Source organism: Sceloporus undulatus, chromosome 4 (assembly GCF_019175285.1).
Source record: "Sceloporus undulatus isolate JIND9_A2432 ecotype Alabama chromosome 4, SceUnd_v1.1, whole genome shotgun sequence".
Lineage (NCBI taxonomy): Eukaryota > Metazoa > Chordata > Lepidosauria > Squamata > Phrynosomatidae > Sceloporus > Sceloporus undulatus.
In genome coordinates, this window is record NC_056525.1 from 29,779,395 (window position 1) to 29,805,733 (window position 26,339).

At 39.1% G+C, this 26,339-nt stretch overlaps 2 protein-coding genes across 13 annotated transcripts in view; one reads left to right on the top strand and one right to left on the bottom strand.

The window, feature by feature from the left end:
- Window positions 1–26,339, bottom strand: part of NCOA3 (nuclear receptor coactivator 3) — a 1,019,275-nt gene that overhangs the window by 318,073 nt on the left and 674,863 nt on the right. The gene's annotated exons all lie outside the window — the stretch shown is intronic.
- Window positions 1–26,339, top strand: part of ZMYND8 (zinc finger MYND-type containing 8) — a 122,295-nt gene that overhangs the window by 73,330 nt on the left and 22,626 nt on the right. For all 11 annotated transcript variants that reach the window (XM_042465913.1, XM_042465917.1, XM_042465910.1 and 8 more), the window contains 10 exons: window positions 91–204; window positions 3,578–3,670; window positions 4,868–4,955; window positions 5,453–5,508; window positions 7,210–7,287; window positions 9,762–9,877; window positions 11,655–12,136; window positions 14,586–14,726; window positions 20,663–20,815; window positions 22,512–23,015. In XM_042465913.1, coding sequence (XP_042321847.1) covers window positions 91–204; window positions 3,578–3,670; window positions 4,868–4,955; window positions 5,453–5,508; window positions 7,210–7,287; window positions 9,762–9,877; window positions 11,655–12,136; window positions 14,586–14,726; window positions 20,663–20,815; window positions 22,512–23,015 — 1,825 coding nt within the window. The remainder of the gene's footprint in view (window positions 1–90; window positions 205–3,577; window positions 3,671–4,867; window positions 4,956–5,452; window positions 5,509–7,209; window positions 7,288–9,761; window positions 9,878–11,654; window positions 12,137–14,585; window positions 14,727–20,662; window positions 20,816–22,511; window positions 23,016–26,339) is intronic.

Consider the following 26,339-nt stretch of genomic DNA (forward strand, 5'->3'; position numbering starts at 1 on the left):
ACAGTAATCTGCATGCCTCATGATAAAACAATAATCTTCAATTACTTGGTTCCACACTTTAATTTTCAGCATTTTTGTCTTTGTTTTTAGAAAATTACTGTAGCCGAATGCATAGAAACACAGAGTAAAGCTATGACAATGCTCACTATTGAACAGCTATCCTACTTGCTCAAGTTTGCACTACAGAAAATGAAACAACCAGGGGTAAGAATAATATATGTTGACACTTGCCTCCATTATATACTGTATGTTTTGGTGATAAATAATTAAGTTTATATGTTTCTGACAACATTTAAAGCACCATAGTATTATCATATTTGATGCCAGAGATAGGCAGACTCAGGTTTATCTAATTTCACACCCTCCCTACAAAAATCCCAAGACTTAATAATAATAATATAATAAAGATTTATTTCTAGCCCACCCAATCACGAAGAATCTGGGCGGGTTACAACAATAAAATACATCGTTACAATAGAGTTATTAAAAAAAATCAAACCCTAGACCTACCCCCCCATTCCCAGTACTAAAGCAGAATTAAACAGTAATAGTATAAAAATATTAAAACATTAAAAACATTAAAGACATAAAAAATAGGCAGAAACATAGGCGGGGAAGAATAGACAGATGAGGGGTCAAATATCTCTATATCTGGGGAGGGTAACTAAGTTGGAAAGGCCTGCTGGAAGAGATCTGTCTTGAGTACTTTCTTAAAAGCTGTCAGAGTGGAAATATGACGGATCTCCTCCGGCAGGTCATTCCATAGTTTTGGAGCAGTAATAGAAAAGGCCCTCTGGGAGACTGATGTTAGCCTAGATTTTTTTGGCTGTAGTAGATTTCTTCCAGAGGACCTTAGTGTGTGGGACGGAATATAGGGAAGAAGGCGTTCCCTCAAGTACTCTGGGCCCAAGCCATGTAGAGCTTTAAAGGTAATCACCAACACCTTGTACTTTGCCCGGAAGCTAATAGGCAGCCAGTACAGGGACTTCAAGACCGGTGTTATATGGTAATTCCTAGAAGTTCCCATGATCAATCTGGCTGCCATATTTTGTACCAACCAAAGTTTCCGAACTTGGCACAAGGGTAGCCCCAAGTAGAGTGCATTACAGAAGTCCAATCGAGAGGTTACCAGTGCAGGTACTACTGTTTCTAGGTCCCTCGGCTCCAAGAAGGGGTGCAGTTGGTGTATCAGACGAAGCTGATAGCAGGCGCTCCTGACTGTTGCATCCACCTGAGCTGTCAGTTGGAGCGACGAGTCAAGGAGCACCCCCAGACTGCGAACAGAATCCTTTAGGGGAAGTGTGACCCCATCCAGAACTGGCTGACATAACTCTATTCTTGGATTCGGGGTTCCTATAGCAAGTACCTCCATTTAACTGGATTCAGCTTGAGTCGGTTTTCCCTCATCCAGTCCATTACCGCCCCAAGACAGGCATTCAGAGGAGAGATGCCATCCTTAGTCACTGCTTCAGTCAGAGACATAGAGAAGTATATTTGGGTGTCATCAGCGTACTGATAACACTCCGCCCCATGTCTCCGGTTGATCTCACCCAGCGGCTTCATGTAAATGTTAAACAGCATTGGGGACAGAATTGTGCCTTGAGGGATGCCCGATTTGAGCTCCCTCTTGGCCGAACAACTGTCCCCAAGCAACACTATCTGGAACCTGCCCGAGAGGTAGGACCGGAACCACTGCAATGCAGTGCCTCCAATACCCAACTCTCTCATGCATTCCAGAAGGATACTGTGGTCAATCAGCTAGAGTCATATGAATATGTACAATTAAAATTAAAAATCAATTGTCCATACTCAAGCTGAACTGAAGTCACAGCCCTTTTGTTGTGTCCGCTTCTCATTATCCTAATCTTTCCCAATTTAAAATGCTTAATTATATTCTAATGTTAAGAAACTGGGAAACAGAAACCCTTTGTGAACTCCTGTAAACCCTACCTTTAAAATCTACTGTTAGGTCTTGATCTTATGCCACCCCTAATGTATACAATGTATACCTCAACAATATTGGTTCCAAATCTCTCTCTGGCTTTTCTTCACGAACAAATATTCAGGAAGGACTCATCCCAAATAATCAGTCAGTAAGAAGGTTAGTGGTATGCGAGAGGAAAAGACTTGACTGACAGAATTGGGGGGCATACTTATCGCATTTGCACAAAATTAGGAGGAATAGCTAACACTCTAGAGGACAGGATCAAAATTCAAAATGGCCTGAATAGACTAGAAAGCTGGGCCAAAGCTAGCAAAATTAACTTCAACAGGGATAAAAGTAAGGTACTGCACTTAGGGCGGAAAAATAAAATGCACAGATATAGGATGGGATACATGCAATTTTATGCCTTGGGAGCTACTCCCATCATCTGGATTATGATGCCAGGATGTGAGACACCTGGCTGAACGAGACTACATGTGAAAGGGATCTAGGGAGTCCAAGTAGACCACAAGTTGAACATGGGTCAGCAGTGTGATGCGGCAGCTAAAAAGGCCAATGCAATATTAGGCTGTATCAATAAAAGTATAGTGTCTAGATCAAGGGAAGTAACAGTGCCACTCTATTCATAGAATCATAGAATCGTAGAGTTGGAAGAGACCACAAGGGCCATCCAGTCCAACCCCCTGCCATGCAGGAACTCTCAATCAAAGCATCCCTGACAGATGGCCATTCAGCCTCTGCTTAAAGACCTCCAAAGAAGGAGATTCCACCACACTCTGAGGGAGTGTGTTCCACTGGCGAACAGCCCTTACTGTCAGGAGGTTCCTCCTAATGTTGAGGTGGAATCTCTTTTCCTGCAGTTTGCATCCATTGTTCCGTGTCCTAGTCTGGAGCAGCAGAAAACAAGCTTGCTCCCTGTTCAACAGTGGAGCACACGCCCTCAGAGTATAGTGGAGTCTCCTTCCCTGGAAGTCTTTAAACAGAGGCTAGATGGCTATCTGTCGGGTATGCTTTGACTGGAAGTTCCTGCATGGCAGGAGTTGGACTGGATGTCCCTTGTGGTCTCTTTCGACTCTATGATTCTATGAAGGGAACTTACCATTCAAACTGGGGATGAATTGCCATCTTTACTTTCACCAGAAATGTTTGTTTCCAAGACTTTTGACAATAGTTAAAATTCCAGAGCTAAAGTAACATTGGATTTAGGCGATGGTTTTAAAATAAAATATTTCTTTCATTTTAGATTGTGTATATGCATTGCCAATAGCAGGTCCATTTTAAAGGAGGTATTCTGCTTTAGTTTTTCTAACAGAAGATAAAGACCTAAATCTCATTGCTAATTCCAACTAGTCCATTGTGTCAGTGGGAATTTACCAAGTTCCTATTGATTTAATTAATGGGTGTATTCTAGATGAGCTCTGTAGTTGGATTTTGACTAATACATCTTGTAAGTTGTCCTTGCCACATGCAGTTTAATTTTTTTTTAAAAAGTGTATTAATAATAAATTGGGGGATTGTTAGTAAATGCGGGGATTAATCTGCCCAATTAATTAGATCATCTGTTTAGTTGAACAAAAATCTTTTACACATTTAATGCACTTGTGACCCTAAACTTTTATGCTTTTTACACAGACAGAGCCATTTCAAAAGCCAGTTTCATTGGATCAGCATCCAGATTATGCAGAATACATCTTTCACCCAATGGATCTGTGTACTTTAGAAAAGGTTGGTTGATAGCAAGAAGAAAACCATATTTAGCTACATTAGGATGTTACTGTGCTTGTATATGGTGCCTTTCTAAAATCAGTGCACATTTATACAATAAGTAAGTTTGCCTGCACTAGAAATTTTGGATTTAATTCTCCATTATTTTAGTTCTCCATTTGTGTGAATTTGCAGTTTCTTTATTATTGCATCTTACATGAATTAGAGCTGTATATTGGGAACACAACTGTAGTTGATTCTTGACTTTCACAGGTTTAACTTTCACGGATTAGATTTTTTGCGAGTTTGCCATTAATAATTAATTGAGTTTTGCACCCTACCGTGGAAAATTGTAACTTTTCTCCCTGACTAAATACGTTTTTAGCTTGTGTAGATGGAATATTCTTTTAGAAAGTAAACATGTATTTATCTATTTGTTGACTAGCGGAAATCAGCATATATAAGATTTTTAAAAGTTCCACCTTACATTGGGGTTCCTTCTTTGTATGGAAATGAAATTGGGACTAATTTTAAAAATCTAGCTGCAACTATAATCTGCAACAATATATATTATGCATTGTCTGTCTCTTTCACGCTCCTGTATCTCTTTCTGACATATCCCAGTACTATACAAAACAGAACAAAATTGAGAGAAATTTGTCAGAACCCAGAATTGAATCCCTGAGGACTTGATCAACATGAACTAATAATTTACCGCCCTCAGTTAATATGTTGGAAAGTGTATTCGTTTTACAGTAGCCTTAGTTTTAAGGTTTAATTACTTCATTATTATGAACATTACTTTTTTTAAAAAAATAAATATTGAAAAACCCCAAGATAATTGCAACTTCATTGCAAGTTGTATTTTCCAATTGATTTCATGTATGACAGAGAAATGGCATTAACAACACTTTAAAGAATCCTACTACTTTGTCCAATGTCAAAATTGTATTTCATATTATGATGATATGCAAATAAGTGTTGTTCAGATACCTGAATATATCCAATAGCTTCCTGAATTTGAAAATGGTACATTTTTTTACATTATGCTAATTTTTGTTACCAACTAAAGACCAACTTCACTTTTTTTAAAAAATAAAAGGAATAAAATGTGAAATACCTAGGCCACTGCTAAGTAACATGTTATAAAATGGCCAGCTGCTGGATTTAGGACCTATTTTTTCCAATTTCTAAGACATTTTTAATTTTTTTTTAAAGAATGTTAAAAAGAAGATGTATGGTTGCACTGAAGCTTTTTTGGCTGATGCCAAATGGATTTTGCACAATTGCATTATTTACAATGGGGGTAAGTATGTGCCTTTTGCCTAGATCACACATCATTATGTCAATTTGTATATAATAGTCTGAGATAAGATCAAGGTAGTATCTTTTAAAACAGCTAACTGATGACCATATAACATAAGAAGAACTTGGAATTTAAGGAGTAAGAATGAGGAAGTTTCCTTTCCATTACAGCTCTTCCTGAAAAGTGGCCTGTTAGATCACATAACTTAATTCCCAATGTCTTGTTTTGAGGCCATTCTTTGTAATAGTTTTAAAAGAAATGCTGTATATTTTAGTACTTCTTTGCACTCTTTTAAATCCAGAATTCACTTAACAATATGGTGGTCTTTACGTTGATTTGTTTTATAAGAAGCAAGGCAGGAAATACATGTCTGTCATGTATTAAACCTATCTAGATAATTTTCCTTTATAAAACAATATGGATACAAAACAGTGTGAGACTTTTCGGTTTGAGTACAGTAGAGAGCTGATCAGACATTTCTGCTTATTTTTCTTCAGGAAATCACAAATTGACACAAACAGCAAAAGTCATAATCAAAATCTGTGAGCATGAGGTAGGTATTCCCTAATTAATTTTTTCACTGTATCAATTCAAATTCATAAAATAATGGTTCAAAGAAGCATATATGAGCTGACTATGAAAAAAGCTGCACCCTGGAGATTTAGGTCCCAAACACATTGCAGAAATAATGCAGTCTGAGACCGCTTTAACTACCCTGGCTCAGTCCTAGGGAATCTGGAAATTGTAGTTTTTTGTGGCACCAGTGTTCTTTGACAGAAGGCTAAATGTCTCACTAAATTACAGTTCCCAGAATTCCTAGCACTGAGCCAGGACAGTTAAAGCACTTTCAAACTGCATTATTTCTGCAGTGTGTTTTGGACCTTTGATTACAATGAGTAGCTCTTGTTGAATTCTGTGGGTCTTAACATGAGCATAAGAAGAGCCATACTAGATTTGACCTGTGGCTTATTTGATCTAGTGTGCCTTTCTCACAGTGGACAAGGTGCCTATTAGAAGCTCACAAGCAGCACAACGAAAACAATGGCCTCTGTTCAACTGATACATATACTGCAGGTAATATATAGACATCCTGAGTAGTAACATTAATAGCCTTTTCCTTAATCCATTTCAGTAGTCCTCCTTAATGGTCTTTTAGGTTGGCTTAATTTTGAGAAGATTTGTTAGGGTTCCACTGCATATATGGTGGTGGTGGTGGAGGGGGAGAGAACATATATGTACACAGGGAAATTTTTGGTTCATGATGCAAATGTGTCTCCTCTCCACTCAAGTCATCACTTTAGAACACGAGGCACTGATTTCATATGCATGGCACAGCTATCATAATTTACATGCAAATGGAATCTCAAATGAGTATTTTTAGGGTTCTGTAGAGGATGCAGTTTTTAAAATGTGGATCTAGATTTAGCACTGCAACTGCCTTCAATGAGAGCTACTCATTACTAATCAAAGGTCCAAGACACACTGTAGAAATAATGCAGTTTGAGAGTGCTTTAACTGTCCTGGTTCAATGCTAGGAATTCTGGGAACTGTAATTTAGTGAGACATTTAGCCTTCTCTGTCAAAGCACCACTAAATAATAATAAGACAGTGGGCTTTAACCAACATATATTGTGAGCTGCCTTAGGTCTCTTTTTGGGAGAAGGGTGGCATAAAAACAAAATAATAAATAAATAAAATGAATAAATAAACATTGTATAAGAGAGTCTCACTTTTTTGCCTTCTCCTTCCCTTACATTACTGCAAAATCTTCTCCTAGTCGCCCAACTATCCAGAGCTACAGGGACAAGGATGAATCAACCTTACTGGGGAATTTTGTTCCACAAACAGACAGATACTATGGAATGTTGCCCACTTGTTGAAGGGTCTTACAGTGTGGCTGTATCCTACAATACAATATTTCAAATTTTAAAGATTTTCTTAAAACTTCATTAACAGTATTTATTCCTTTTACTGTCCAGCTATTTTTCTTTAGAAAAGATCAAAAATTCATATAAAAAGCTAAACAGCTGATTCTTATTTATGCCCAAAATGTCCCAACAGTATCATACAACACATCTACTTAGGAAGCAACAAGAAAATGGATGTGATGTGTGTGAAAACCTGGCAAAATTTATAATTCCCTACAGTAGAAAATTATGAATGGCTGCTCATGTTACTCCTTGATAGAACAGAATAATAGATTTATTGAATCACATACTTCAACCCCTGCAGTAGCTGATCTTTCTCTTTACAGATGAATGAAATTGAAGTATGTCCAGAATGTTATTTAGCTGCTTGCCAAAAAAGAGAGAATTGGTTTTGTGAGCCTTGTGTAAGTAAAAACAAGTTGCATACATATTCAGTTTCATAATAGACATGCATTAATATTTTTGCTTAATATTTTTGGTTTAATATTTTAAATCTGTGTAATAATATCCTGTTCATAAATAAAACATTCATGATATGGCTACATTTGATATGGGACTGAAAAAGGTTGAATTGCTTAATGTGCATGGTTCTCCTGCTTTTGAGTAGAGTCTCAAGGGAAAAACATAGAAGCTATAGCAAACAAATCCAGGCCTTAAAGCTGGTATTGCTGCTCAACTTGGCATTTTTCTGTTCTAGTCATATGAGAATGTATAGAAAAGGATGTCAAAAGCAGTGTTTTATTGTCATTGGGCATATATTTAAGCACATACAATAAGCCTTTATAGATAGCTGGTGATATAAAGCAGCTATGAGTTTTTGAGGTTAGTTCCTGTCTTCCTTCATTCACAGTCTCTTGGTTTTCCCTTCTCCCCTCTATTTTCAACATGGAAATGATACAGTAACTTTTTTACAGAACTGAATGTGTCTCCGAAATTCTTGGAGTATTTGAAATGCCTTTTACAAATACTAGTTGCAAAGCAGGAATTGGAAAAAGTATCCACTGTCACATCAGTTCAAAAGTTGAAGGATCTTTCCATTCTGCATGGATTTTTTATATTTCAGTGAATATGGTGAATCTTACAAAAATTGTCATAGTTGTCCTTTGAGAATTGGCATTTGTCTAGACTTCAAACATAAGCTGAAGAAGTTGATGCTACTGGTTTGGTATTTTCAGTTAGAGCAGACCATCATAAATTTCTTCTTGATGAGGTTATAGGTAGATGGGATGACAGCATATCTGCACCTCAGCATCTTCAGTGGTTATCATATTAGGAGAAAAGTAGATAAGTAAAATCCTAGTCAGTCTTCATTTCTTTCTCCACTTGTTAGGGCATACAGAATCCTAAATGGCTTGGGGAGGATATACCTGAGTGACTAGGTCTCCTTCTATGTTCAATTGAACTCTGTTTATTTGTCAAAGACCACTCTCTCAAATCTTTTGTCTATGAAGCTCAACGGCAAAGGGGCATATAGGCATACTTTTCGTAGTTGTCCTTCAGCCTTGAAAAATCCGTGTTTTTCATGTGTTGTACCAAATAGTTTAGAAGGCAAGTCTACCCCAGTGTCCTTGGGTGCTCCAAAACAATTCTTTAATTTTCCAGTCTGCCCATTTAGAGGGCTTTACAGCTGGCTTTTGACTATGTTTACTTGCCCATGAATGAAACCTTTACCAGATTGGTGGCCCTTATGAAGTGAATATGTGTCTCCTGCATATTTTGTGGAACAGGGTCAACTAGGTGCACCTTTGTTCCTCTTAACATGCATCACTTCTGTTCTATTCATCATAGTGGCTTAATCAGAATGGAAATTTTAGTCAAGAAATCAGAAGACTAAGACTTGGAAAGGCAGTCATGAAAGAACTAAACAAGATCCTCAAGTGTAAAGACATATCATAAGATGCCAAAATTAGAATCCTCCAGGTCATAGCATTTCCTGTTTCTGTGTATAGCTCTGAAACTGCACAGTGAAGAAAATGGGCAGGAAAGTCAACTTATTTGAATTGTGGTACTTGAGAAGAGTTCTACAGATACCATGAATTTCTTAAAAAAAAAACCAAAATAATGGATCTTAAGAGCAAATAAAGCCTGAACCGTCATTAGAAGCAAACATAATTAGATTTAGGCTGTCATACTTTGGACATATTATGAGAAAACATGACTCATTGAAAGAGATGGTAATGCTTGGTAAAGTTTTAGACTGCAGGAAAAGGGGAGATCACACTACAGGATGGTCAGTCAAGGAAGCCACAGCTCTGTGTTTGAAATAGCAGGGCTGTTGATGATTGAGTCCCTTGGAGGTCTCATTTATTGGATCTCCATATGTTGAAGTTTACTTAATTGCAAACAACAAACAGTGCCTTAATAAAGCTTAATTTTAACCAGCTTCAGAAAGTGATCCTAACTTTAAATTGTTATGGACCTTCAGTAGCCTTTGATAGAGTGGTTTGAGATGGAGTTCTAATAATTGTGAGGTCTCATTTAATTTAGTTAGTTTTATATGTTAAATACATTGTTGTTCACTCTAGACATTAACAGTGTGGTGGAGTTCAATTTAAAAACAAACAAACCCTGAAATGTCTATCCTAAATTTAAAGGAAAGAGCTTTTCTATGAGCACTACCTTACAAGAGCTGCAAACCGGACTGGATTTTTAACAAGAAAGGAAAAGAAGGATTTTTTTTCTATAAATGAAAGAAAAGCTATATAGTTGTCTGTGCAAAGACTGCATTTTCTGTTTTTTGAAAGGATATGTGTCAATTTCAGGTAACTACAGCAATCTGCTACAGCTAATGAAATATTGTTTTGCATGCCAGTAATAGGAAGTAATATGTGGCTTAAAGTAGTTTCTCACTGTGTGGTCACTGTGCACTTTCCTCTAGAGCAATCCACACCCGTTGGTCTGGGCTAAACTCAAAGGTTTCCCATTCTGGCCTGCTAAAGCACTGAGGGATAAAGATGGTCAAGTTGATGCTCGTTTCTTTGGTCAACATGACAGGTGGGAGTTCAGTCAAAAGGTGGCTGAATAGTTCACCGACCCTTTTTTTGGTATATTATTAGGAGGTAGTTGCTGTGTTATATTATTTCTAGCATATATAGTACATACTACTATATGCACTACCGTACATGTAGCCCTTTTAATTCTACCCCCATCCATAATCATATTTGTATGTTTCTTATTTGTCTCTTGCCATGTTGGCAATATCTACTTACTAAAATCTTTTTGAAATAAATGGTCAACTATTTTCTGATTTTTTATATACACAAAATTGAGAAGTTTCTTTTTCCATTCCAGTTAAATTTACTCTGAGTCAGTATGATATGTTACATTTCTTGGGATCCCATTTTTTTTTTTTTGTGGCAGAATTGATTGATTATCATGACACCAAATCATGTATATTTTCTGTAAAATATGCATGATCCATTTGCCATGAGTTTTAAAATATTTTAATGGCTAAATTCAGTGCTGTTCTCAACAAAAGTTGATCCATTCTAATCAATGGAACTTAGGTTACTTGTGACCAGTATCATTAATTTCAGTGGGTCTGCTTTAGTTTGGATTAATGTTGGATTTAACCAATCTGTAATGCTATCATGTGAGATAACACAGGTAACCAAAACTGTGACATGTAAACTTGAAAAAAACATCCATTAAGAACCTATGACTCACAGAGAGCCAACATGGTATAGTGGTTTGCATGTTGGACTAGGACTCTGGAAACCAGGGTTTGAATTCCTGCTCGGCCATGTTGACCTTGGGCAAGTCATATTCTCTAAGCTTCTGTGGTAGGATCATCTTAGGCACACAACAACAACAATACCCTCTCCCCCTTCAATCAGTTTGTTGAGAGAGTTGGGATGTTGATGGATGATGGAAGTGATCCCTAACTTGAATATTTGAAGCAGTTTCAAGGGTAGCTATGTTGAAAGCTCAAAACCCAACTAGTAAAGCACAAGGAAGGAGATTAACCCCTTGTTTCCATTCTGTTAGGGAGGGTTCGTACCAGTATTTCATCTCCATTTATCTTTGTTGAGAAGCATTGGAGATACTCCCCTGACTTCTTTCACAAATGACAGGGCTTCCAGTCATTTCTAGAGTTCTTTACTTGCAGGGAGACTTTGTGCATCCGAACCATCTTCAGGAGGAATTTTGACTTTTTAAATATATGTATTTCTTCATATTAAAAAAATCCCCTCAAAACCTATAGAACCCATGAGTAGCTTTTTCTCACCGCCCCACTGGTTAGATTAGAGCCAGTAGTTAGAGTGATCATTAGACATTGAAGGTTAGTCCATGCATGTCATATGCACAGGTATTAACAGCCTGCTATCTGGACTCAGTGAATTATCCACATGTATAATAAAGTGTGATGTGCCAGAAATTATATGATTTTAATATCACACTCAGATTTTTACCAACACAGTCATTTCTTGTAATTGTGAATGATGGAAGTTCCACCAGAAAGTGTTTCAATGGCTCTGTTGTTTTTCTAGTGGTAGCTGGTGTTTAAATGTTGAAATTAGTTCATCATATTTTTAAGATAAATTATTGTTTTGAAAGCAAAGCTTTCATATGAATTTTTTAACATTTCCTGAACCAGATTTACTGCATTAAGCTGTGAGGCCTACACACTGGTATTAAATGGGCAGTGTTACATGAGACCCATTGAAAGTTAATAGAATGTTTAAAATTTGAATGACAGTCATAGAAAGCATCTACATCACTGTTATGTCTCTTCCCCCCCGCCCCCACCATTTTACCTTTTTATATGCAGGGCCTGGGTTCCAGTAAATAATTGCTACCTCATGTCTAAAGAAATACCTTTTTCCGTGAAAAAGACTAAAAGCATATTCAACAGTGCAATGCAAGAGATGGAGGTTTATGTGGAGAATATCCGTAGAAAGTTTGGAGTTTTTAATTATGCACCTTTCCGGACCCCATATACTCCCAACAACCAATACCAAATGTTGTTAGATCCTTCAAATCCTGGTGCTGGAACTGCTAAGACTGACAAACAAGAAAAAATCAAACTTAACTTTGATATGACAGCATCACCCAAGATTTTAATGAGCAAATCAATGCTCAGTGGTGGTACTGGACGAAGAATTTCTTTAACAGATATGCCACGGTCCCCAATGAGTACCAATTCATCTGTTCATACGGGATCTGATGTTGAACAGGATGCAGAGAAAAAAGCAACCTCCAGTCACTTCAGTGCTAGTGAAGAGTCCATGGACTTTATTGATAAAAGTACAGGTAAGGGAAGCATAAGTAAAGTTGCTGAATAAATCACCATAGTCAAGCTTTATCATCAGTCAGTCTGTGTAAGTTTATAAACCTGGAAGGAAAGAGTTTATTGTTTATTATGAAGACACTAGATGTTTCATTGGGCTCAGGTGCAGCATTACTTTTAAGTGAGCTACATAAGTGCCCTGGGAACAATTATAAGATTGTAGTACAGCCGGGAAGGTTGTGACCTGGTATAATGGCAAAGTCATATTAAACTCCAAAGTGAATCAAAGGCATCTGGGAAGAGTTGAAAATATGATTCAGGGAAGAATCCAGAGCAGTTTTCAACAAAGTAAGTCAAGTTAGAGTAGCAGCATGTTGGGGAACTAAGAATCAGGAGCCTGTGATCTGAGCATCTGGATCTTTAGGAGCAGATGGAAATGTATTTCATTGACTTCATGGTGTGTATCCTGATCTTTTGGGCTCATATGTAAGAGAATGTGTTTCATCTATAGGGCAAGGAGATGTTTATGTACATACATCATACTTTTGTTTCCAGTTGCAGTACCACCCAGATAAACTGGGCAATAATATGCCTTGGGCTTCAGCACTCCTGGCTAGGAGCTGTCCAAGTTGCTATAAGTGTCATTGAAAGGAATGCTGTGTTGATAAGCAGTGTAGATTAACAAGGTTGGGAGTGGAATGCAATATAAATCATCTTGCCACAGTCTCTGTTTTTTAATTTCTTAAATTTCCTTTTCAGTGTCAATTAGGTGGCTTATTGTGTAGTATAGCACACTCAAATACTGGAGAAAAAGAAAGAAAGATTGTGTATTGCATAAGTTAGTCTAGCTGGCCTTATTTTCCCTGGGGACATTTATATCATAGTTTCATCATTGTGCACTTAAAAAAGCTTATTACATCAGATGCTAAGGTCCTAAAATTGTTTGTTCATGAATGCCTTCTCCCTTCCTTCGGCATGGCTGAATTTTGTTTTTATTCCTGCTTGATACTAATAACATTAGATTGATTTTGTGTGTGTGTGTGACATTTAATTTGTGGTTAGCCTCTTGCATATGTGTCTCATTTTATGTAGCTGTTCTGTATTTTAAAAACCCTGTGTATGTTTTTTATACATGAATGTGCTTGTTCTTGTTTATGGGAATTTAGATTACAGGAATATGGGATAATTATTTTTGATGAAGTGATCCAAAATGTATTCAGAAGCTGCTTTCTGTTTTTGAATACAAGACTTGCCATATGTTATCAAGTATGATTACTCTCTAATCTAGGTGGGGAGCCTATGGCCACTACATGTTGAACAACAACTCCCATCATCATCCCTAACCATTGGCCATACTGACAGGGGCTGTTGAGAGTTGGAAGACAGCAACATCTTGGATGCTTTCTGTCACTCTTACTGTAGCCTGTGAACCTGTCAGTAGCTCAGATGTTCCAGTCAAGCACTAGTGTTTGCAAATGTACTAGTATGTGCTGTCTTTGGACTAATCACAAATAGGGACTGCAGTACTCACTAGCCCTAGTCAGCATAGCAGTTGTGAAGAATTCTGGAAATTGTAGTCCAACCACATTTGGAAGACTGCTTGTAATCTAGCAAGGCCAGTTGTTATAGCACAGGAAATCTTCAAGAAGAGGAAATCTACTCGAACCAAGGAGATCAAAGCTGGTCAAGGAAGAAGAAAGGGCAATTCTTAAATTGAGCATATCCTTCTAAAATGAGAGAGTTGAAAGTCTGTAGTATATCAATATATTTCTAACTAGTTAGTTTTCTAGTAATGTACCCCGTAACACATGTAGAGTTATACAGTGTGCTAATGGTTTAATTAAGGTATCTAAGGCCCCATACAGACAGTTAAAAATAAAGCTGCTTTGGGTCACTTTGGAGGCATGCTGTTTAAATGATGCATGCGTCCTAAGAGTCCGGAAGCTGCACCAAAGCCGCATTCCAGTCCTAAGAACTGGAGGGCAGCTTTGGCTCAGCTTCCGGACTCTTAGGACGTATGCATCATTTAAACAGCATGCCTCCAAAGTGACCCAAAGCAGCTTTATTTGGCAGTCTGTATGGGGCCTTAGTTGACATCACAGATGTGAAGAACTTAGAACTGTGAATTTAACTTGAATCTTTTGTGTGTGGGGGGGGGATCCTCAGCATCTTTTGGATCCATGTTTTTCTTACATTCTTTTAAATCAACATTGTTGTGAAATGACATTTAGCACTTCTCAGCTTTGTCTCAAGGAGTGATGCATCTAGCTCTGTGCCACCCACCTCCATTAATTTTTTGAACCACCTCAGTGCTACATGACATAATGTTTTTGAAATGCTGAGGAATTTAAAAATAGTTTGTGATATGCGTAAGGATTCTTGTTCAAAGGGAGAGAAATATATACTCTTGTTCATGTCTAAAGAAGCTTTTTCTTTACCAGCTCATATTGTGAAATCTCTCTTTTTTTAAAGCTTCTCCAGCACCAACAAGGACAGGCCAAGCTGGGAGTTATTCTGGCAGCCCCAAACCATTCTCTCCTCAAGCTTCAACACCAGGTGCTACTAAGCAAGAAAGGACATCTACTCCAGGAAGCATCCTTAATCTTAATCTTGGTGAGTTGAACTTCTCAAAGCAACTCCACTTTTATCAGTGGTTTTGCATAAGCACGATAGCTTTAAAGGTAGGTGTACAAATACAAGATTATGATATAAGGGGAATACTGTAATATCATTTTACAAATGAAATCAATTTTATATTCCATGTACAAAATAATGGATGGCTTTTTGGGGTGGCCAATCCAATACAGTTGGGTTTATCTCTGTATGCCATCTGGACAAGGCAGGATAGAAAAATAAAAATCTAAAGTTTTAGTTAGGAAATAATTTCTGGGATGGCAGGGGACGTAATTCACACCCACCCTTTTTAAAAAGAGAGAGAGAAAAGAAAAGAAAGAAAGAAAAGATTTGAGGAGAGGTGGTTAAGAATTTGTACAGATAGGTAAGGCTGGATAGTCAAACTGAGAGAAAGAGTGGGGTCCTAATGGTCACAACTGAAAAGGAACATGGACTCCTGCCTTGTTTGGCTGGCATGTGGAGATAAACTCAATTGTACCCAATTTGTAGCAAATTTGCTAGCATGTTGTAGCAGGTTTGAGTGTCGGACTATGACTAGAGATCAGGGTTCAAATCCCATTCAGCCATGTAAACCCACGGGTGACCTTAGGCAGCTCACACTCAGCAATGGCAATCCCCCTCTGAGGAAACTGCCAAGAAAACCTCGTGATAAGTTTGCCCTAGGGTCACCATAGTCAGAAACAACTACAACAAATGTATGCTCCTCCTGCCATCTCAAAATGATTGTTCTCAGTAATAATAAAATACTAATAATAAAATGTTATTTATATACCACTTTTCCAATAGATCAAAGCGGTGTACAACAGGAAGTACAATACAAAGTCAAACATACAGGCCTCTCCCCCTAAGATGGTGGTCAGAAGGAGGGCTCTTAGTTTTCAGGTCAGGCCTCTCTCCCCCAAGATGGTGGTCAAAGGAGGGCTCTTAGTCTTTCAGGCCAGGCCTCTCTCCCCCTCAAGATAGTGGTCAGAAGGAGGGCTCTTAGTCTTTCAGGCCAGGCCTCTCTCCCCCTCAAGATAGTGGTCAGAAGGAGGGCTCTTAGTCTTTCAGGCCAGGCCTCTCTCCCCCTCAAGATGGTGGCTGAAGGGAGGGCTTTTTCTTCTTTCAGCCAGGCAGTTGGCCTCTGCTCTCTCTCCTACTGCTCCTAATTTTTTCAGCTTCATTCTGGTTGAGACCTTTGCTAACTGTAAAATGAGCTTGTGGCTCAGTAAGGCCTAAGTGTCCCTGCAGTTAGTATGAACTCAATTAGTCAATGGCTCTCTGCTACTGAGCTGCTTTCCTTCTCATAAGGAAAAAACAAAATAATTTCCCTCAGAATTATTGATTATATTATATTAGGTATTAATTACCTCCCTATTAAAAAGAATGAAAATGTTGAGACTGGGCTGCTTTTCTTTTTCTTGGTTTTGGATGCCTGCTCCTCACCAATCCAGAGGCCTGATAAAGCAGTCCAAGCCCACCTCCAAGAAAGCTTAGTTCTCCTTAAGGTGAAGGAAATGCATTTTCTACTGGTTTCCTTCACAGTTTTTTGATTTAAGAAGACTCTCACACTGCATGGTATTCAGCAGCCTCAAGCCTAGCGCCCTGTACTTGGAACAAAAACTAGATATATATTATTTATATACTGCCCCTCCTCCATACTGTCATCTTTCGGCCGGTGAGGGAGAGAATAGGCGGCCCAGCTCATCAGGGCTAGCCGGAAGAAAAGAGCCCTCCCTCCAGTCCATCTGCCTTGGTCCAGGCCTCAGAGGGAAGAAGAATGCTGGACGTCTCCCCCCCTCACCATTCCCTTCTCCTTTTGTGTCATGTCTTTAGATTGTAAGCCTGAGGGCAGGGAACCGTCTGTTATCCCCTCTGTTGTAAACTGCTTGGATTCCCAGTGATTGGGCGGTATATAATAAATCATATTATAATATTATATATTAGAGTAGAATCAATAGAAATCTCTGGCTTTGCTTTGCGAACGAAGATTCAGGAAGGACGCATCCCGTGCTTTGTACAAGCGCGTTGGTGACTAAAAAGGCCAATTCGGGATAAACAGGTCCGGTTGCAGAAAGCACAGCAGAAAGTCTCCTTGGGTGATGTTTCAAGGTTGCAGTTCTTCTGCGTTGTCGTTTCTTCTTCGAGGCTCGTTCGGTGTGAGCTTTCGAAGAAGGCTGCAGCGTCATGGATAGTGCATCTCCATGCCTCCCGATGTGAGGCCAGGGAGGACCATGTTTGGTGATCTATCTGGCCAAGCCTGAGATGTTGTTTCAGGGAGTCCTTGTATCTCTTCTTTGAGGCGCCCCTCTTACGCTGACCCGTGGCAAGTTCACCATAGAATACTATTTATGGGAGGCAATGGTCTTCATCCTAGAAACGTGTCCCTGCCAGCGCAGCTGCGTCCTCAATAGCATGGCCTCAATGCTGGTGATCCCTGCTTGCTCGAGGACAGCAACATTTGTCACATAGGTCATTCCAGTGTATATTTAGAATTGTGCGTAAACAGCGCTGATGAAAGCGTTCAAGGAGTCGTAGGTGTTGGCATAGGTGAACCATGTTTTTCAGACCCATAGAGAGAATAGACGTACAATGGCTCTATACACACTGATTTTGTTGCTTCGCCTCAAGTGTTCATTACTCCAGACTCTTTTGTGAAGCCTTCCGAATGCACTATATGCCTTTTGCCAGTCTGTGATCGATCTCTTTATCAATTTGGCGTCTGAGGAGATGATGCTTCCCAATAGGTGAACTGCTGGACAGACTTAAGCACAGATGTGCCTACGGTGATGTGGGGATGGTAATGTTCTTCCTGTGGTGCAGGCCTGGTAGAGAACTTCCTGTTTTCTCAGACGACTTCCAGTCCAAAGAGTTCTGCAGCTGTAGCAAAACAAGATGTTAGGCACTGCAGAGCTGCTTCCGTATGGGCAACGAGGGCAGCATCATCAGCAAAAAGCAGCTCATGAACTAGATATTTTAGAGTCTTAGTGCGGGCCCTCAGGCGGCTTAAGTTAAACAGGCTACCATCAGTACGGTAGCAGGTAAATGCCATCTTCTTCTTTGAGATCTGCCGTAGCCCTTTGGAGCATCATGCTGAAGAAGATTGTAAATAAAGTTGGAGCAAGAACACAACCTTGTTTTACACCCATTAGTTATATAGAAAGGGCTCCGAGAGAGCATCGCCATATCTGACTTGACCTTGCTGGCCTTCATGTAGCAGGATGATCATTTGAGGAATTGGGGGGGGGCATCCTAGTTGTTCCAGGATCTGCCACAGACCTTTTCTACTCACAGTGTCGAAGGCTTGGTGAGGTGGACAAATGTTACATAGATGTTTATCACACTATACTCTTAAGTGCTACTATTCCACTTTGACTCCTCTAGCTGCTCCTGTTGCATTGTGGGATTGGCAGTTTAAGGAGGGGTATTTAGAATTCTCAGGCAGAGAACTTCTCTGCCTGAGAATTCTAATACTCCTCCTTAAAACTGCCAATCCCAGAATGCAACAGGAGGCAGCTAGAGCATCAAAGTGGAATAGTAGCACTTTAAGAGATAGTGTGAAACATCATAGAGCCTTTGTTCTTCTCTCTACATTTTTCTTGCAGTTGTCTAAGGGCAAAATACCATGTCTGTAGTGCTCCTATTAGCTCTGAAGCCACATGGCTTTCGGGAAGAAGTTCTTCTGCAATGGCAGGAACTAATCGTTAGCAGTACCTTGCGAGATTTTCAGCAATGGAGAGCAGTGTTATACCTCTATAGTTCGAGCAATCCGATTTTGCCCCTTTTTTCTTGTAGGGTGAGATGATTGCACCTCGCGAGATCTGATGGCAGTTCGCCTTTTCCCCAGAATCTCACAAGGAGTTTGTGGAGTTTAGCATGAAGTGCATGACCTCCATGTTTCCAAGCTTCAGGTGGAATTCCATCATCCTGGCAGCCTTTGCCGTTTTTCATCTGCTGTATGGCCTTAACGGTTTCTTCAAAGTGGGGAGCTATGTCCAATTCATTTTTTTCATCGGTTGTTGTGTCATATGTTGAATAGCTGAGTCTTGGACTACTCGGTTGGCACTAAAGAGCCTTTGGAAATGTTCAGCCCATCGGTTCAGAATGGAAGCTTTATCTGTGATTAGTATTTGACCATCTGTACTGTATAGGGAGCTTTGGATCTGATATGTAGGTCCAAACACTGCTTTAAGAGCTTCGTAAAATCCTCTGGAATCACCTAGATCTGCACAACGTTGTGTCTTTTCTGCTAAATTGATCCACCACTTGTTCTGAATGTCTCTGAGTTTGTGTTGGAGTTGACTACATGCGAGGCGAAAGGCTGCTTTTCTTACATGCCAGGATGGCTGGGCGAGGTGTACCTGGTGAGCAGTTCTCTTCTTTGCCAACAGCTCCTGGATCTCTTGGTTGTTTTCATCAAACCAGTCTTGGCTTTTCTTGAGGGAGAATCCTAAGGATTCTTCCGCAGACTGCAGGATGCTGTTTTTGATATGTTGCCAAAGCGCTGTAGGAGAAGAGTCTATAGGGTGGTCTTCAAGTTTTGTTTGCAGATTTGCCTGAAAGTTGTCTCTCATGGCCACTTGTTGAAGATTGTTGACTTGGAGTCTCCTCTTTAGGATGCCACCCCTCTTAGGTTTAAACTTAAAATGAAGATTTAGTTTACATCTTACGAGGCGATGATCTGTTTGACATTCTGCACTGGGCATCACTCGGGTATGACGGACATCGTGAATATATCTCTGGCGCACTAGGATGTAGTCAATGAGGTGTCAGTGTTTGGATCTGGGGTGCATCCAGGTTGTCTTCAGGCTGTCTTTCTGCTGAAAGATGGTGTTTGTAATAGTCAGCTGCTGTTTTGCACAAAATTCTAGCAGGAGACGTCCGTTATCGTTACAGTTTCCAACACCATGCTTGCCTAAAACACCTTTCCAGGCTTCGAAGTTCTTTCCTACTCTGGCATTGAAGTCACCTAGGATAATGATTTTGTCTTCTGCATTGACTTTTTGTATAAGGTGGCGTAGGTTTGAGTAGAATTTGTCTTTCTCCGCAGGGTCGGCTTGCATAGTTGGGGCATATATACTGAAGAGAACAACATGTGGGAGGCGTAAGGAAATACAGCACTGTTTAACTAAATCCCATTAATTTCAATGGTTCTCTTTAGTTGGGACTAGTAATTGGATTCAACTCTTAATTCCCTATTAATCTTTTTTAATCTGGACAAACCGTTGATGGTGATTGATGGAGAACAGCATACATGTTGCTAGGGTGGTGGGTGTGAGGGGAGGAGAGATATACAGATCAGTATCAGAGTCAATTTAAAGGAGTAAAGAAGAAACTGTTACTGGGGGTAATATTGTCAGTTACAGTAAACAATAAATTGAAAATAAAAGTTGAGACCTGTAAATTAGGTCCATCCTTTTTCATACTCCCTAACTAAAAACAAATTAGGCTTGTGTTCCAAACTCTGATTTAAATCACTTTTTGCTTTTCCAGTTAACTATTAGTCCTGCTTCAAGAAGTCCTTTAGAAATAATTTGGTCAGCCTTCTCTAAATTTGTTGTCTGGATTTGGTGAGAGTACTGATGTAGGATTTAACTTGTCATTATAGTAAAGTGTAGTATTACAGAATTTCTACATCCGCATAATCCAGGATCTTGGTTGTACTGGTATTCAACTCTCACTCAGCTGCAGTAGACAGAGCTGATTACGCTCATTGGCTGCAATTCTGCACACAGTTAAACTGATTAGCTCTTATCCACCCCATTGACATTTGGACCAATCTAAATTGCTCATGGGAGTTCAGCCTTACTTTCAAATGGTTGTTTGACATTGTAGCCAATAATTCCAACACACAAAGTCAATAGAAATGGTTAATGTTTTCCCCCTTAAAGCATGTATTTTCTGTTTAAACCTAATATATTTATTTAATATTCTAGATCGTAGTAAAGCTGAGATGGACTTAAAAGAGTTGAGTGAATCGGTACAGCAGCAGTCAACACCTGTGCCACTGATTTCACCAAAACGGCAAATTCGCAGCAGATTTCAGCTTAATCTTGACAAGACAATAGAGAGCTGTAAAGCACAGCTAGGTATGCATACTGTTCATAATATGATCTAGGTGTAGGCATTAGAGCTAAAGTATATTCTTCATCCTCACAATATAAAAGTGGGGTTGGCAATCTTAAAACATATGCTATGGGAGTTCTTTATGTTTTATTTTTTCCCCTCCTAAACTGGAAATTACCAAAATGTTGCCTCCAGGACTGGAAAACAAAAAGGGCCTACCCACTAAATAATAATAATAATAATAATAATAATAATAATAATAATAAATAAAATATTTATTTATATCCCGCCTTTCCGCATATCAAGGCGGCTTACAGTATAAAATGCAACAGTACAATAAAACCAACAAGGAAATTACAGTTAAAATAACAAGCACAGATTAAAATAACAATGTCCAGCTAGCTCGAGATAACAAAAACAATAACAGTGGGGGGAGGGGAGGCAGCATCGAGGACAGTTAGGGGAAAGCCTGTTGGAATAAAAAGGTTTTTAACCCCTTTTTAAACTGGTCAAGGGAGGTGGCTGAGCGGAGCTTGCCGGGAAGCAAGTTCCAGAGCTGAGGGGCCGAGGTGGAAAAGGCCCTCTGCGTTGTTATAACATATTTCACATCTGGAACTCTCAGTAATTGCTTCCCGGCAGATCTGAGTTTGCGGGGCGGATTGTATGGAGAGAGGCGGTCCTCCAAGTACCCTGGGCCCAAGCCATTTAGGGCTTTATAGGTAATAACCAACACCTTGTATTGGGCTCGGAAGCGAATAGGCAGCCAATGTAGATCTTTTAATACTGGTGTTATATGGCTGGCCCTGGAAGATCCAGTAACCAGTCTTGCTGCCATGTTCTGAACCAGTTGTAGCTTCCGAGTGTGGTACAAGGGTTGCCCCATGTAGAGCGCATTACAGAAATCCAATCGAGAGGTTACCAGAGCATGTAACACCGTTTCAAGGTTACCACGGCTCAGGAAGGGTCGCAGCCGGCGTATCAGCCGGCTCTAGGAGAAACCGAGTGCTTATGGAGGCTTCCTGGAGCAATATTTTCAATTTTACACCCCAGGTTTTTTGTGGGAGTTTGTGGGGGAAGGAATGTCTAGAAATTTATTTGTATTTGCAAATATTTGTAAAGCAGTTACATGCAGACAAATAATATTCACAAATAATTAAATATAAAGTACATGATTATTACCAGGAATATTGGCATAAATAGATTTTTCTTTAAAATATGCATAAACATAGAACAGTCAGTACATGTCTGATATCAAGAGGATGAATATTATGCATAATGGGCACCACTAAACTAAATGCTGTGCTTCAAACAACAGTGGAATGGATCTCAGAGGTCTGTGGTTCCACATGGTTAGAACACCTTTCTAGGTAACCATAATGTCTGAATCTGAATCAATCTAGAGAGGAGAACCAAGTCCCAAGTTTTTTAAGCATTTATCAATATAACCTTAAACTTGGCCTGGAAGCAAATTGAAAGCTAGTACAGTTGGACCTCCGTATGCACGGATTCCTTATCCACAGAATCACTCATCCACAGTTTGAAAATATATAAAAATAAATAAATCCCAAAAAAGCAAACCTTGATTTTGCTATTTTGTATAAGGGACATAATGTTACTATGCCACTGTAATAAATATTAGCAAGATGGTGTAAGTGTCTTGTTTGTATGACTTTATTTTTTAGTGTAATGTCAGTATAATACTACCTCTTTTCTAATTAGGGATCAATGAAATATCTGAAGATGTTGCAGTAGAGCATAGTGACTCAGAGGATTCTGAAAAGTCAGAGTCTAGTGATAGTGAATATATCAGTGACGATGAGCAGAAATCCAAGAATGATCAGGAAGAAGAAGAAAAAGAAGGTGCAAAAAATGACAAAGAAAACTTGGCTGTGAAAAAAAAGGCAAAGCCATCAACTCCAACTGAAGAAAAAGAAGAAATTAAAAGCTCAGGCTCAGAAGTTGAGAAAACAGATACGCCTGTCAAAGAAAAAGCAACGGCAGATTCTGATAAAGATCTTTCTGAAAAAGGGAAAAACATGTCACATCCCACAAAGGAGAAGCTAAAAGGTAAAGATGAGACAGACTCCCCAACTGTACATCTTGGTCTGGACTCTGATTCAGAAAGTGAACTTGTCATTGACCTGGGAGAAGACCAATGTGGACGTGAGGGAAGAAAAAACAAAAAAGAATCTAAGGAATCACCAAGCATATCCAAGCAGGAAGGTAGGATATGTCTTCTTTTGCTATTTTCAGTTACCAAAGGATTAAGCATTTCTCTAGTTTGCCTGAGATGCAGGCCCCTTTTATTGGTCTTGTAATCCTGATATAACATGAGGGGGCAGTTATTTTTTATTTGTTTTATTTTTTTATTTATGAAAATATTTCCAGTTATTGAGATACAATTACAACTATAAACAGTTTAAACAATTCTAGATAAAAATGATGAAACAGTTTCAGTAGGATAAAAATATATTAAACAGCCCACCAAGTTATAACAGCAAATAACGCTGAAGCCATGTACATGTGCATTTACAATCAAATCAAATAAGGTCCCAATAGGAGCTATGCTTCAGCTTGGAAACTAAAAGAAACCAGTGTTGGTGCCAATTGGTACCCCAGTGCAATCCATGAATAAAGTGCCATAGCAGAGAGGGGCCCCTTCCATGACTCCATGTGACATATTGCTCCTAGTATGGGACATGGGAGACTGTTTCAGTTCTTTAACATACATAGGAAGAGATGCTCCTTCAAGTATCAAGGTCCCAAACCATTTAGGACTTTGAATGTTATCACCAGTATTCTGAATTCAGACCATAATTGAATTGGCAGCTAGTGTAACTGCCTTAAGATAGTGTTATCTGCATGATGTTTCAGTCAACAGAATGGCTGCTGCAAGATTACACTATTTATAGCTATCTTTAAGAGCAGCCCCATTTAGAGTGCATTGCAGTAGTCAAATCAGGAGGTTAATCACTATATGGACTACTGTGGATAAGTTATCTCTGTCCAAGAAAGGCTGTTCCTGGTGCGGCAATGATGGCTAGTGCCAAGCATCCTAAATTATGGAGTCCACTTGGGTCTTGACAATGATGGATCTAAAAGTATTCCAAAGCTATGCACCTGCTCCTTCAAGGGGAGTGCATCCCCATAGAGACAGGTTGCTTACCCAATTCCCATACTTGAGAATCACTAATCCACAGTGCCTTTGTCTTATCAGAATGCAGCTTTAGTTTACTGGCCCTCATCCAGCCCATTACAGCATGCAGACATTTGTCCAACACCTGCATGGCCTCAGCTGACTCCAATGATAAGTAGAGCTGGTTGCCATCAGCCTTATTATGGCACTCCACCCAAACCTCCTATGAACTCCCCCAGTGGTTTCAAATAGATATTATACAGTGGGGAGACAAGTTGCAATCCTGTGGCACCCCACACCTTAATAGCCAGGGGCTGAACTATTATTACCTGTCTAGAGTGGGGTAGGAATGTTTTTGTTCCCCTACAAAACTAGTGATCTTTTTAAAACCAATTCAGTGCTTCCCATGTTCATGGTTATATAGGCAAAATAGCACTGTAATAATTCAGTATACCATAATATTGGGACCAAGAGAGAGGAATACAGCAAAACCTGAATAGAAAAGAATAGGAAATGCATACAGATGAAAATGGTTAGAGAGAGGCGTCATTTTTTCATTCACTCTGAGAAGTTATTTTTAAGTGAGAGCTGTGCCTATATGAATGAAAGGAAAAATCCAAGATTGTAATGTAGCGGAGATTGGGTGCAAGTGTCGACATTCCATATTATTTGTTGTGGATGCAAGTGAATATTTCAAAACAATGCATTTAATTCTCCATATTAGACAACAAAAATTATCCGGAAGAACAGTTTACATTTCATTTTAAAAGTCTGAAGTAGAGCATCCTGGGAATTACATAGTCATTTGTCTTACTCAATGCCAATTTTCTTACATTCAGGTTTAAACAATTCTCCTTATTAAATTCCTCTCCACCATTCTGTTTATCTCTTGAGTAATTTCTAACCAAAATTTATGTACATAGGAGCACTCTTACCACATACTCACCCCTACTGCCATTCCCTTTCCTTGTGTGTTGTGTTTTTAGATTGTAAGCCTGGGGGCAGGGAACTGTCTAATTAATAATTTGCAAGCCACTCTGAGAGCATTTTTAGAGAGTGGGGTATAAATACAATAAATTGAATGAATGAATGAATGAATGAATATCCCTTTTTGCCCACATAAATGCCAGCAATGTGAGAAAGTATTTTATTTATCATTGCAATCTGATGTGGAATTTTATACCACTTGCTAATTTTTAGTTGTTGTTCGCTAACTTTTATGTTTTTAATTTTAATTATCCGGGAGATCCAAATAAATCACCTATAATTCTATATCCTTTGACTTTTATTTCCTAACTTACTCGTCCTAATGCTTGATTTCCACTTTTGTTTAAACATTCTATTGGATACCATTTTAAATTTTCCATTTTTATACTTTTAGACCATCTATAGCAGTGATGGTGAACCTTTTACAGACCGAGTGCCCAAACTGCAACCCAGACCCCACTTATTTATTGCCAAGTGCCACGTCCCTCTGGCTTTCTAGTAAGAAACTCTGGCAAACTCTGTGCTAGGGCGACAGCATGTGTGCCCACAGAGAGGGCCCTGAGTGCCACCTCTGGCTCACGTGCCATAGGTTCGCCATCACTGATCTATATCATACATGTACAAATGTTAGAAAGGGACCTCTCTTCACATCTGCAGTCTTCTTCTTCGTTGGTTTCATTTGAAATAAAGATGTATAATCCATGTATTCATGTTTTTAAAATTCTAATCCATCTTTTCCCCCTGTACAGTGGTCCCTTCTTTTATGCAGGGGATCTGTTCGAGACCTCCCCGTGTAAAAGAATACATTTGTATATATGATGATTTAATAAATTTTACAATACTGTATAGACATAGCATATGACCCACGAATCCAATGTGGGCATGTCATTATTAGTGCTCCTGGCAATTAGCATTGCTCACATGGTCCACGTATTGTAATAAGTCTGATGTTGCTTGTGGTAGCAAATTGCTGGAACTTTAAGAAGGCAGGAATCAAAGGCAGTTTCTCTTTTAATAACAAAGTAAATAATCTTAGTCATAATATTTTAGGATCTAAGGAAAGGGCCAACTTCATAATACCCCGGATCAATAATCCCTTAAAGCAAATAGGATCATAACAAAATTCCTTATTTACTGTCTTTCTCCGGGTCGTGTGTTCTCTGCAGGCCCAAAGGTATCTTTTGTAGTTCTAGCACTTGTAAATTGCCTTCCAGAATCTGCTGTGACTTTGCAACTTTTGTCTCATGGAAAAATACTGTATATACTCATGTATAAGTCTAGAAATTTTCATCAAAAAAGTGACCCAACAATGAGTTGACTTATCCATGAGTCAATGTAAGTACTGTACTTTAACTCTTATTTTAAAAAGGAATCATCCACTGGTGATAGGCAAGAATGTAATCTGTCCTGGAAGCACTAACCCC